The following is a 13405-nucleotide window of genomic DNA, read 5'->3' on the forward strand; positions in this document are numbered from 1 at the left end:
AAGGAGACAGTGTTATACCAAGTCAGGCTATTGGCCCTAACTCAAGAGTTGTCTCTTGGGCAGAAAAGGTGCTTAACAGCTTCTCCCTCAGCCTTTATTATTATTAGTTTTCAATTACAATAATCCAATAATAGCCTCATTATAACACAATTAATAATACCAATAATGCAGATGCCAAATTATACAATTTAGGTAGTCTCCCACGTGCTAGAATTGATGCTTTACTTTATTTCTGTGTTCCAAAATCTTCTAAATTACAATCACACTCAAGTCAAAATAACATTAAATCCCTTATACAGCAACTGCAATTTTAACAACTTCCATTTGTATTGACACACTGAATGATTTATAAAGCTACAGGTGAAGCATTCAAACTACATCCTTGTTCTTCCTGTGAGTGGCAGTTATTCTGTCCATAATGTTTCTTCCTGTCCTTGTAAAATATTACATCTATCTGTTCTCCATCATGCCTTGTTCTCCATCATGCCTTGGGCGGAGCTAATATCCCATTGTGGTTTCAGAAGTTCTCCATTGCTCTGTCCCGTGATTCATTGTTTGCAACTTTAGCAGCGGCTGCCGAAATCACACTGTCCCAATAAATATCCTGTTTTCGCCATTTTTCTCTCAGCCTTCAAATAACTCAGTACTGAACCTTATCAACTCCTTGGCAATCTCGCAGATTCCTCTCCTTCAGCCTTTAAATTGGAAAGAGCCAGAATTTGAAACTGGGACATTTTTTCCCAGTTGCTCCACTCAGCTAAACCATTCCCTCTCCTCTGGGTTCAAGGCAGTTTGATATGTCCATATAACACAGTTTCTTGTTTGATTCTGCATGTTTTTTTCCTGATTACCTGCTGCGAGCCGTCATGGTTGGCTTTGACAGAAATGGAAACTAATAATAATAATAATAATAACAACAACAACCGCAGGAATGGCTAAAATTGCACCCTCTTGGCAGTGATCCCCGCCACAGATCTGTCAGAGCAGATTTCCACGGCAGGCACCGAAGCGTCTGGCACCGGAAACATGAAATTCATGCTGAATGGAGCCCTGACTATTGGGACGATGGATGGCGCCAACGTTGAGATGGCAGAGGAGGCTGGAGAAGAGAACCTCTTCATTTTTGGCATGAGAGTGGAGGATGTGGCAGAGCTGGACCGGAGAGGGTGAGTATGGCAGAAGCGAAGGTCTCGTCCATGCTTTTCACTTGACCTGTATTTTGATCGGATTGTGCACCAATGAATTCCGCCCCCCGGATCCAAAAGCTTTTTTCTTTTTTCTTTTTTAAAAATTTTAAATATATTTACAGTGGTGCCTTTGGTTACGTACGTAATTCGTTCCGGAGGTCCGGTTAAAGCATCCATGATTAAGTGGGTGCAAGATCTTGGGGAAAATATTATGCTTGAACAATGGGGAAAATTGTGGAAAGAAGATATGAAATTCACTATGTGTTATATATTGAAAGAAAATTACCTTAAAATGCAGCATAGATGGTATTTAACACCTGAAAGAATAGCAAAAATGAATACAAATTGTGGCAATGTCTGCTCTCGATGCAGCACAGAAAAAGGTATTGGTGGAATTGCTTAAACAATTTTGGGAAACAATATATAATGAAATGAAAAAAAATGTTCAGCTATTCATTTAGGAAAACTTCAGAAGGTTTTCTATTGGGAATAGTGCCAGGAAGTCTAAAGACATTATATTTATACGCATCAGTAGCCGCAAGGCTATCGATTGCGAAAAATTGGAAAAGTGTTGTAATACCGAAAAAAATAGTGGCTTGCGAAATTCTTGGAGTATTACAATATATCCAAAACAATGGGAGAAATCGGAAGGATCTCAAAAGAGAAGATAGACAAGGACTCAGGGAGCTTTTCTCATTGCTCCACAGTTGTGCCTTGCAAAAGTTTGTTCTTGCCCACTGAATTGGATCTTATCCAATTCATGGAAAATCCAGAGATTTTGCTTATGGTAAGATCAGATTTTTGACCCCTTGCATATGTTAATATGCAGATCAATAATTGCTCAATAATTTGAGTCACCCTACAGTTTAGAGGCGGCTGTTATGGCAATTCTGTTGGCAAAGTTACTTTGCCTAATACAGAGGTGGCATCTGGATAGATGTGAAAACCGGACCTCACTGAACAAAAGCGGTATATAAATTGAAGAGGAAAACTCCCTCCAAATTGCACAGCCAGTCAGAGCATGTGCTGCCTCAGTAAATGTGATTCCTCCATGTGAAACAATACCTCCACGTATTTCCATCTTGACTAGTTGGCTTTCATGTGGACGTAATTAACCCTTAAGTTACAAACCAAATGATCCCTGCTGCTGAACTTCCAACAGATTTCCCTCACCAAATCAAGGGAGTTTGCATGTCTGCCCCTCCTGGTATAACAAAATGAGATAGCTGAGGATGTTTTGTGACTGCAAAGCCAGGAGCATGTAACAGACCAGGCACAGGGCCTTCCCGGTAGTGGCACCCGCCCTGTGGAACGCCCTCCCACCAGATGTCAAAGAGAAAAACAAGTACCAGACTTTTAGAAGACATCTGAAGGCAGCCCTGTTTAGGGAAGCTTTTAATGTTGAATAGGTTATTGTATTTTAATATTCTATTGGAAGCCGCCCAGAGTGGCTGGGGAAACCCAGCCAGAGGGGGCGGGGTATAAATAATAAATTTTTATTTATGTTTTATTTATTTTATTTTAATATACATGGCCATCGGTAGTGTTCAATATGTGTGCTAAAGGTTTTCCTCCCTCTTTCCATCAGGTACAAAGCTCAGGAATATTACGAGAGACTTCCTGAGCTAAAGCAAGCTATGGATCAGATCAAGAGTGGATTCTTTTCACCAAAGGACCCTGACCTTTTCAAAGATTTGGTCAACATGTTGTTCCACCATGACCGGTGAGTGGAGAGCCCTTTGCAGAAACCTGTTGACAGCTTTGGCTTGGAAAACGGTTGCTTGTTCCACACTCTGTAACTTGCCTGGCCTGTGTGCCTCAATCGCAGCAGGGTCTGCTTTCCCTGACCCTCTACTCTGGAAAAAGTTTAAGGAACATAGAATTGGGACCCAAGGGTCATCTACTCCAACCCCCTGCAATGCAGGAATCTTAGCTAAAACATCCAACCTCTGCTTCAAAACCAAGGAAGGAGAGTCCACAGATTCCTGAGGGAGACCTTTCCGCTGTTGAACAGCTCTTAGGTAAAGGTAAAGGTACCCCTGCCCGTACGGGCCAGTCTTGACAGACTCTAGGGTTGTGCGCCCATCTCACTCAAAGAGGCCAAGGGCCAGCACTGTCCAAAGACACTTCCGGGTCACGTGGCCAGCGTGACATCGCTGCTCTGGCGAGCCAGAGCCGCACACGGAACGCCGTTTACCTTCCCGCTAGTAAGCGGTACCTATTTATCTACTTGCACTTTGACGTGCTTTCGAACTGCTAGGTTGGCAGGCGCTGGGACCGAACAGCGGGAGCGCACCCCACCGTGGGGATTCGAACCGCCGACCTTTCGATCGGCAAGCCCTAGGCACTGAGGCTTTAACCCACAATTTTTTTGGCAAAGGGTGTTTAAGGGGATAGCAGAAATCACAGGGTTAAAGCTGACCAAAAGTCCAGAGGTAGCCCTATTATCAGTTTACGGTGGGGTGGAAGGTTCACGGGCTACGAAGGACTTGCTCACAAATTTATTGACAGCCGCACGAATTATTACAGCTAGGAAGTAGAAGGGGCAAGCAGAAAATAAAATGTTATAATGGCACAAAGAGGTTTGCAATATAGCTATTAATGATAAATTAACATGTGCCATTAAGGTAAGACAGGGAATATGCAGGAGAAATGATTTTGAGGAAATACGGAGGGTGTTTGGAGAATTTATACTGTTAAAACGGAAAGGGGTCAAACTATCGCAAGAGGTGTTGAAATTTTGGGAGGTTGGATAGCTATAATGGAATGGTCTCAGGGAGCACATTTTTATGATTATGTATGATTAATTCTTGATTTAATAATAAAAAAGACAAAGGGGGGGATTTTTCCTGATATCAGGGCCTGTTGAGGACCCTGTTTTTATTTTGACAGGACATTGGACTTTAATGGTGGCCTGAGGCCTTACTATTTATGTGTAAAATAATAATACAGTCATACCTCGGGTTAAATATGCTTCAGGTTGAGCGTTTTCAGGTTACGCTCCGCGGCGACCCGGAAGTAACGGAACTCATTACTTCCGGGTTTCGCCACTCACGCATGTGCAGACACTCAAAATGACGTCACGCGCATGCGCGGAAGTGGTGAATCGCGACCCGCGTGGATGCGCAGACGCGGGTTGCGTTCGCTTCAGGATAAGAGCGGGGCTCCGGAACGGATCCCGTTCGCATCCAGAGGTACCACTGTAATAAACAAGGCCCTGCACGGGGTCTTCATTGTTCAGGCCCCTCTAACGCCCGCTCTGACTCCTTCCTTGAATAGGTTCAAAGTCTTCGCAGACTACGAAGCTTACGTCAGATGTCAAGACAACGTCAGTCAACTCTACATGGTAAGCTGGGCGGAGGGTGTCTTGCTGCTGCCAGGGGTCTCCTGAGATCCCCTCACCCTGTGTAAGCGCACTCACTTTGATCGGCCAAACTGGCCCCGTTCCAGGCACCGCATAATGCCCGTTCCACATTTAGAATCATAGAATCATAGAGTTGGAAGAGACCACAAGGGCCATCGAGTCCAACCCCCTGCCAGGCAGGAAACACCATCAGAGCACTCCTGACATATGGTTGTCAAGCCTCTGCTTAAAGACCTCCAAAGAAGGAGACTCCACCACACTCCTTGGCAGCAAATTCCACTGTCCAACAGCTCTTACTGTCAGGAAGTTCTTCCTAATTTTGAGGTGGAATCTTCTTTCTTGTAGTTTGGATCCATTGCTCCGTGTCCGCTTCTCTGGAGCAGCAGAAAACAACCTTTCTCCCTCCTCTATGTGACATCCTTTTATATATTTGAACATGGCTATCCTATCACCCCTTAACCTCCTCTTCTCCAGGCTAAACATGCCCAGCTCCCTTAGCCATTCCTCATAAGGCATCGTTTCCAGGCACTTGTAAGAAGTGCTTTTAAGCGAGGTGCTAGGAGAGGCTGGAGAGAAGCCTAGGGATGCCTTGTACCATTGATAACCTTCCCAGATTCTCCGAAATGGAGTGAGAGGGAAAGCGCCCCCCCCCCGCTGCCGCCACCGCCCTTTTTCTGGAGTTCTCCCAATATGCATGGTCCTCTGGGACAGCAGGGAGGAGAGGAAGTTGGTCCAAAATGCAACAGCTAGATTCCTGGCTGGGCGTTCCCTTATATAACCCCTGTTTTAAAACAGCTGCGCAGGTTTTCGATTCGTTTCCGGGCCCAGCTCGAGGTGCTCTGGAACGGAGTGAGCTCCTGTTGCTCTGTCCCAGCTCCTGCCAACCTAGCAGTTCGAAAGCATGCCAGTGCAAGTAGATAAATAGGTACCACTTCAGCGGGAAGGTTAACAGCATTTCCATGCGCTCTGTCCCATTGCGCCAGAAGCAGTTTAGTCCTGCTGGCCACATGACCTGGAAAGCTGTCTGTGGACAAACGCCAGCTCCCTCGGCCTGAAAGTGAGATGAGTGCCACAACCCCATAGTCGCCTTTGACTGGACTTAACCATCCAGGGGTCCCTTTACCTTTACATTTTACCTTTAATGCCCTAAATGACTCAGGTCCCAAATATATAAGGGCCACCTCCTTCCCTACAGACCATCTCAGGTGCTGAGTCCAGCAGAGGAGGTCCTCTTCGTAGTTTTCCTGCCCTCAGACACTATGGGGTGTCAGCCTAGGGTGAGAGGACCTTTTCTGTGGTGGCCCCTAAGATGTGAAACTCCATCCTCATAGAGGTGTGTCTGGCACCTTCATTATACAGCTTCCGGAGAATGCTATAGATTTACCTCTTTGCCTTGGCTTTGGACAAATTGAGGTGTATTATTTGTGGCTGTAAGTTGTTTAAACCTGCTTTTAATACTATGTTTGAATGTTGTGACCTGCCCTGGGACCTTAAAAGAAAGAGAGGGGGGGAAAACAGTAGTCTAGCCATAAATACAGCCTGCATACTTTCTGTCCCCCACGCACACCTGTGTTTAGTAAACTGTGGCCTTTTGTAGTTCCTGGGCGTGCTTATTAACTCCGTGCTTGATCACCTGTGGTTATTTCATCAGCATTCTTGTAGCTCAGGTGTGACTCACCTGTGGTCCTCCAGGTGTTGCTGGACTAAAACTCCCTTAATTCCTGGCCATTGGCTATGCTGCCTGCTCTAGGTCCAAACAGGTTCTCTCTCCTCCCTCCTGTAGTTGAAATCCCTCCTTGTTACAATCCTGCAGGTACAGTGAAGTATTTCCTTCGCTCCTATATTTTGAGATTCTTCTACATGCTGCACCTCCTATGTAGTTCTCCTCTTGCTGCTTCTTGCAAGATGACCACCTAGAACAGTGGTTCCCAATTGGTGGTCTGCAAACGCCAACTTGTGTCCATGGCACATACCCATCGACTGACTGTTTGTGGGCGCCGTGTGCTCGCACGGGTCACGTGACTCGCACAGGAGCAAAGCCCGAAAGACGTACCTTTGCTCTGAGACATGTTGCCACCATTCACATAACAAGAACTAGTGCAGAGATATCGACATTTTCAGAAGAAGGGGGTTCATGGCTTGGCTTTTGAAAAACAGGGGTCTGCAGTTCCTAGCTAATTGGGAACCAATAATAATAATAAAATTTATTATTTATACCCCCCCATCTGGCTGGGTTTCCTCGGCCACTCTGGGCGGCTCCCCACAGAATATTAAAAACACGATAAAAACTTCCCTAAGCAGGGCTGCCTTCAGATGTCTTCTAAAAGTTATGTAGTTTTTATCTGCTTGACATCTGATGGGAGGACGTTCCACAGGGCGGGCACCACCACCGAGAAGGCCCTCTGCCTGGTTCCCCATAACCTCACTTCTTACAGGGAGGGAACTCCCAGAAGGTCCTCAGAGCTGGACCTCAGTGTCCGGGCTGAACGATGGGGGTAGAGACGCTCCTTCAGGTAAAACTCTGCCTGATTTCCCTACCATCAAACTTGGGGCTGAGCTAGGTTGGAACTTGAAACAAACCGTCGCTTTGGCCCCGAGGGTTTTGCTGGGCAGTCAAAAAGAACTCTGAGCATGGAAATGAGAGACTTCCAGTTGGTTGCCCGGTAATGGCAGACGGGAGCTCTTTCGACTGAAAGAGCCCCAGCGCTGCGAAGCAGGGGGAGACCGCAAGAGTGTTGCGGTCCCCTGGAAAAACTCAGATCGGGCGTTCTGAGGACCTCGTGATCCGGTGGGTGCCCTTTGGTGATTCCCCCACTCCCCGGCAACCAGGGGGATTTGAGGAAGTCACTTAACAATGTTACCAAGATTGGTTTAATTATAAATACAGTGGTGCCCCGCAAGACGAATGCCTCGCAAGACGGAAAACCCGCTAGACAAAAGGGTTTTCCGTTTTGGAGGTGCTTCGCAGGACGAATTTCTCTATGGGCTTGCTTCGCAAGACGAAAATGTCTTGCAAGTCTTGAGATTTTTTCCCCGCTCCCCACCCCCTTTTTCTAAGGCGCTAAGCTGCTAATCGCCTTTTAGCAGCTAATCCGCTAATCCCTTAAGCCTTTAATAGCCGCTAATAGCGCTAATCCGCTAATAGGGTTGCTTCGCAAGACGAAAAAACCGCTAGACGAAGAGACTCGCGGAACGGATTAATTTCGTCTTGCGAGGCACCACTGTAGGATGTTTGTTTGTTTGTTTGTTTTAATTTTTTTGGAAAATTAATAAAAACATTTGAGGGGGGGGGAGGAAATGAGACCTTTGCGATTCTCAAGTCAGCTTCTTTTCTCAGAACGCCAAGGAGTGGACGAAAATGGTGATCCGGAACATCGCCGCGTCCGGGAAGTTCTCCAGCGACCGGACCATTAAGGAGTACGCCCGGGACATCTGGGGGGTGGAGCCTTCCGACTTGAAGATCCCGCCCCCCAATGTGCCCCGGGACGTGGCGGACGAGATGCTGGCCAACGACACTTCCGAAAAGATGCACGTCTGAGTTTGCACGAGCCCCGGGGAGTTTGCTCTACCCGAGTAGTGAGTGTGCGGCGGCCCTGTGTGCTTTGTGCGAGGCAGGCTCACGCTTGTTTAGTGACGCTAAGAGTAGTTAAAAGTTGTGGGCTCTTTTTCTTTCTGCTTTTATTGGCGTTGAAAGGGGAACCTGACTTATTCTGTGAATTCTGCAGAAGTGCAAAGCGAGTTGAAGGGCACTTCTGAGTGTCATGAACCCCCCCCTCCCCTTCCCTTGGCAGCCTGGGAATTCCTAGTCCTTAGTCTCTTTTCCGAAGCTCCCAGGAAGGGGCTGCTGTTTAACTTCCTGCAAAACCAGCTTCCAGGAGGGACCAATGGCAAGATCGAGTCAACGAGCTGCTCTTTTGCATCCTCGTCTCTTTTTAAAAGATAAGGGATTGGCTACCCATCAGATAAACCCTTCGCAGAGGGTGTGGGACCTGTCTGGCGAGAGAGGTGTGTCGAAAACGGTGGCAGCAGAATCCCTGGGGGTCTTAATGTTGCTGTCTCAGCCATCTTGTGGCCTAGGGTCTTCCCCCCAAAAAGGGGCCCCTTGCTCCAACTTGCCTAGGAGGATATTCCGACTCCATTTCTGCATTTCAAAGCTCTGTCTCTGAGCCTGTTGTTTTGGGTTGTTTGGCAAATGGCAGTCGGGTTTTCGGCGGCTTGTTATCTGCTCTGATTTGGAATTAAAATGTGGGTTTTCCCAGGAGAAGCACTGGGACGGGGGAAGAACCCCACCCACTCAGATGCGGAGCTTTAAAGTACAGACCTGTGCCTGGAAAGTGGGGTGGAAAAGGACATCTGGCTGAGCCCTATAATCTGTCCTACAGTCGCTGGACCAAAGTGCTTTTAACGGATACCCTGAGGTATTGCAGCAGGTGCTATGTGCTCAATGCCATTGGTGCGCTCGGCAGGTACACGCCGGCTGCTTGCGCGCAGTGAGAAAGATGCGCTAAGAAGGGGAGAGAGAGCGCCCTGCTCAGGTAGTGCTTAAAATATCCACTTTTAGGTGCATTAATACAAAAAAGAAGAAGCCGCAAACCCCACATCTTTGCAAGGGCTGCATGCATCAGTTTGTGTTTCCGTCTCCCCGCTTTCTTGCCTCCCGGGTCCACGCCACAAATCTTGCATTCCTGAAAATTCACCTGGTAAAATAAAAACGAAATCCACTCTTCCTGTTCATGGCTCGTTTTATTATCTGTAGCGATTTGAACTGGAGTATGGTGCAGCGTTCCTTGCGGCTCTTCTCTTCCTGCGTTGCTGCTGTCACTTAACACTCTGGAGGAAGTTTCTGCTTGGGAACAGGAGGGAAACAAAGAGGCTTGATTGAGATTTCTTCAACCAGGGGCCATGCCAAGTGTCTACTTAGGCAGGGATGTCTTAAGCAAATATCCACCCAGCCGCCTCAGCATCTCACTGGCTCAGTCGCCCCCAAACTCACGGCACAGAGCCACCCGCAGCTGAAGAGCCCGCCACAGTGCTTCAACCAATGGGAGGCCTCTTCCCCGGACTCAACTCTTGGGCCCCAGACTCTCAGCCTGGCGCCCCTGAGAGCCCGGCGCCCAGGTGCCCCGCACCCACCCCTAGCACCTATGGGTATGACAGCCCTGTACTTAGGCTGTCTTTAGGCTGGGACAGGGTTTCCCAAACTTGGGTCTCCATCTGTTTCTGGACTACAACTCCCATCATCCATGACCCACGGGCCCGGCTAGTTAGGGATGATGGGAGTTGTAGTCCCAGGTTTCGTAAACTCTGGTGCAACATTTGGGCGGAAGAGTACATTCTGTGTATATGGGTGCACCTATATGCCATTTCAGTAAATATGGAAGGTGTGTTTGTTTTAAATTGGGGGAAGGGAACCACTTGCAGTGGACCAGCCACCTCTGAGGATCTCTCCCCATCACCTAGGTCATGGGTAGGCAAACGAAAGCCCGGGGGCCGGAACCGGCCCAATTGCCTTCTGAATCCGGCCTGCAGACAGTCTGGGAATCAGCGTGTTTTTACATGAGTAGAATGTGTCCTTTTATTTAAAATGCATCTCTGGGTTATTTATGGGCATAGGAATTTGTTCACCCCCCCCAAAAAAAAATAGTCTGCCCCCCCCCCATGGTTTTCTGAAAAAGTTTGCGGACCCATGACCTAGGTCAAGTGCAGCCAATGTGGTTTCTTACGTCTTATATCAGACTACAACTCCAATATAACATGGAGGAAGCCACATTAGCTCTGCAAGAGCTGCCCAGCCACTGAAAGCCACCACTGACTGCAGGCCCAATAATAATAATTTATTATTTATACCCCGCCCATCTGCCTGGGTTTCCCCAACCACTCTGGGCGGCTTCCAACAAAAGATTAAAAATACATTAAAACATCAGTCATTAAAAACTTTCCTAAACAGGGCAGCCTTCAGATGTCTTCTAAACATCAGATATTTGTTTATTTCTTTGACAACTGATGGGAGGGTATTCCACAGGGCGGGCGCCACCACCGAGAAAGCCCTCTGCCTGGTTCCTTGTTGAGGGAAGCACCAGAAGGCCCTCGGCACTGGACCTCAGCGTCTGGGCAGAACAATGGGGGTGGAGACGCTCCTTCAGGTATACTGGACCGAGGCCGTTTAGGGCTTTCAAGGTCAGCACCAGCACTTTGAATTGTGCTTGGAAACATACTGTGAGCCAATGTAGGTCTTTCCAGACCGGTGTTATGTCTTGGCATAACAGGCCCAAGTGCTGCCGTGGCATTTAAGCATGTTCCCCTTGGTCATGCAATTGAGAGACATGTTCCCTCCGCCTGCCATACTGATTTCTGCAATGATCACGGAGTTATTTTAAAAAATACTGAGGTTATACTGCTAATGGGTGCTTTTGAATTATGGTGCTGGAGGAGACTCTTGAGAGTCCCATGGACTGCAAGAAGATCCAACCTCTCCATTCTGAAGGAAATCAGCCCTGAGTGCTCACTGGAAGGACAGATCCTGAAGCTGAGGCTCCAAGACTTTGGCCACCTCATGAGAAGAGAAGACTCCCTGGAAAAGACCCTGATGTTGGGAAAGATGGAGGGCACAAGGAGAAGGGGACGACAGAGGATGAGATGGTTGGACAGTGTTCTCGAAGCTACCAGCATAAGTTTGACCAAACTGTGGGAGGCAGTGGAAGACAGGAGTGCCTGGCGTTCTCTGGTCCAGGGGGGGTCATGAAGAGTCGGACACGACTAAACAACAACAACTGCTAATGGGCAGGGCAGGAGGGTTGGACAGTCTCTCTCATCAAGGTGCAGGAGCGATGAAGAAGAGGTCCTCCCTCTTGCAAACAGCCAAGGCAAACAGCCTGGGCTAAAGGCTGCTTCTTGGGCTTCCCACACAGCAAATTTGCACATCCCTCTTTCTGCTGGAGCCGGCAGCTGTGTGAGCCCATCTCCCTGCTGCATCCCAGCCCCCAGAGTGTCAGGGACCCCATTCTGCAAAAGCGTTTCTCTTCTTTCCGCCCACTTACTTCAGGATGCCAGCAAGATCAGGGTGGAAGGAAATGTAGTCATGTCCTAAGCCCAGAGCAGAAGGTAAAGGAATAAACACGACGTTCTCTTTCTTCTCCGAAGCGTTGTATGCAATCTCAAAGAGCTGTAGGGGAACGAATGAGGCAGGTTGCAGCATCTGGGGTTTCTTAGTTTCATAGGATCTTACGGGGGTCGTCTAGTCCAGGGGTCAGCAACCTAAGGCCCATGGGCCGGTAGAAGCCCACAAGGCTTGTCTCACTGGCCCATGGCAACCCCTGCCACTGCCCGCTCTTAGCGACACGGGGACCAACTTCTGGGTTGATGGCACCTGTGTGGATGCTCATGATGAGGAACTATTAACTGCAATACATACAATACCTGTAAAAGGATCAAACTGAGAAACAGAGACACACGACTTGTGATTTTTTATTATTATTAAGATTTTATCCCACAGAGTTCATGGTGGATTCCAAAGGTTCTCCCCCCCTTTCCCTCATTTTATCATCTCAATGAGGTAGGTTAAGGCTGAGAGAACTTGCCAAGGCACACGCCACGTTTTGTGAGCTAAAATAGGAAACAGCATCCTGTTCTGACAATCTCATCGCTATCCTTCCTGCAAAATGACACCTTGCGTTGCAAGGCGAGGCATCGGCCTGTGGTTTCGTTTCCACTGTCGAAATCCCCCACCTCCAACTTGGCCCTGACTTTTTTTTAAAAAAAAAAATTCCAATCTTCACTTTACTCACGGGTTGTTACTTTAATGTCCAAATTTCTTCAGGAAAAAGTCAGCGCTCTCCGGCAATGGCTATGCGGCTTCACTCCACAGAAGTAGCGGTCGATTCACAGCACCGCGCCACTCACCCCACTTCGCTGAGGATCACCCGAAAAAGGGGTTCCCTGCGTTTGGGGGGGGGCGCTGATGGTGCCCGCTGAATCCTAAGCTCATAGGCTTCACTCGCTTGTGATTTTTTAAGGGGGGGTCTCCGCCTTTGCCGCGGCGGCCAGACTCAATTCCTGCGGAGCGGGTTCCTCTCTTTCAGAGGAATTCCGCCATTGCCGATGGCGCTAACCCGGAAGTCCCAACTTGGCCCTGACTTTAAAACTTCTGATGCCGCCATTCTTCAAAAGGTTCAAAGCATGCTGCAGCATTTTAAAAAAAATTATATGTGGAGTGAACAACCCATTCACCACTCCCTCTCAAAATGAGCACCCTGGTCCCTCTGAAATAAATGCAGCTTGCTTTGAACGTTCAGGAAATGACTAGGCAACAAGGAATTCAAGGCAGTAATTGCAAAGGGTGTTTTAAAGCAGCGCATGGGGACCAGTTAACCTATGGCTGGATTGGATTGCAACTTCCGCCAGCCCCAGCCATCATAGCCCAGAGCCAGGGATGATGGGAACTGTAGTCCAGCAATCCCAGAAGGGACAAAGGTTCCCTAGCCCAGTTTGAAAGTGTAATCTATCTGACCTTGCATTTTCAGCCCTAGAATGGCAATGATGAATAGTTGCTTGCCTAGGACGAGGAGACCTGTGTCCCCAGGTGACCAAACAAGGAGCCCTTGGTAATTGTGAAAATAATCCATAGTTCTGCCCCCCTACCCCCCCCACCCTGTCACCATTTTACTGGCTAAGTGAGCAGATAACCATGGAGGCTTTGTTCCACAGCTGCATGGCCTTCCCACTTTTAAAAGAAAGAAGATTCGAATAGTACAAAGGCTTTGTTACCTTCCTTCCGTGCTGTATTGGTATGATCGCATCATCTTCTGAATGTATGATCAGGATAGGACTGGACAACAGTTGGACGCTGCAGATGGAG

At 48.0% G+C, this 13405-nt stretch overlaps 2 protein-coding genes across 2 annotated transcripts in view; one reads left to right on the plus strand and one right to left on the minus strand.

The window, feature by feature from the left end:
- Positions 1–9277, plus strand: part of PYGL (glycogen phosphorylase L) — a 66566-nt gene extending 57289 nt beyond the window's left edge. Inside the window, exons 18-21 of the mRNA XM_083435303.1 lie at positions 959–1166; positions 2776–2910; positions 4467–4533; positions 7889–9277. Coding sequence (XP_083291429.1) covers positions 959–1166; positions 2776–2910; positions 4467–4533; positions 7889–8089 — 611 coding nt within the window. The 3' untranslated portion in view covers positions 8090–9277. The remainder of the gene's footprint in view (positions 1–958; positions 1167–2775; positions 2911–4466; positions 4534–7888) is intronic.
- ABHD12B (abhydrolase domain containing 12B) overlaps positions 9276–13405 on the minus strand; it is a 28629-nt gene continuing 24499 nt past the window's right edge. The window contains exons 11-13 of the mRNA XM_083439066.1: positions 13315–13393; positions 11589–11713; positions 9276–9394 (exon numbers count right to left, since the gene is read on the minus strand). Coding sequence (XP_083295192.1) covers positions 9370–9394; positions 11589–11713; positions 13315–13393 — 229 coding nt within the window. The 3' untranslated portion in view covers positions 9276–9369. The remainder of the gene's footprint in view (positions 9395–11588; positions 11714–13314; positions 13394–13405) is intronic.

This window comes from Podarcis tiliguerta (genome assembly GCF_965153285.1).
Source record: "Podarcis tiliguerta genome assembly, chromosome: 1".
NCBI lineage: Eukaryota > Metazoa > Chordata > Lepidosauria > Squamata > Lacertidae > Podarcis > Podarcis tiliguerta.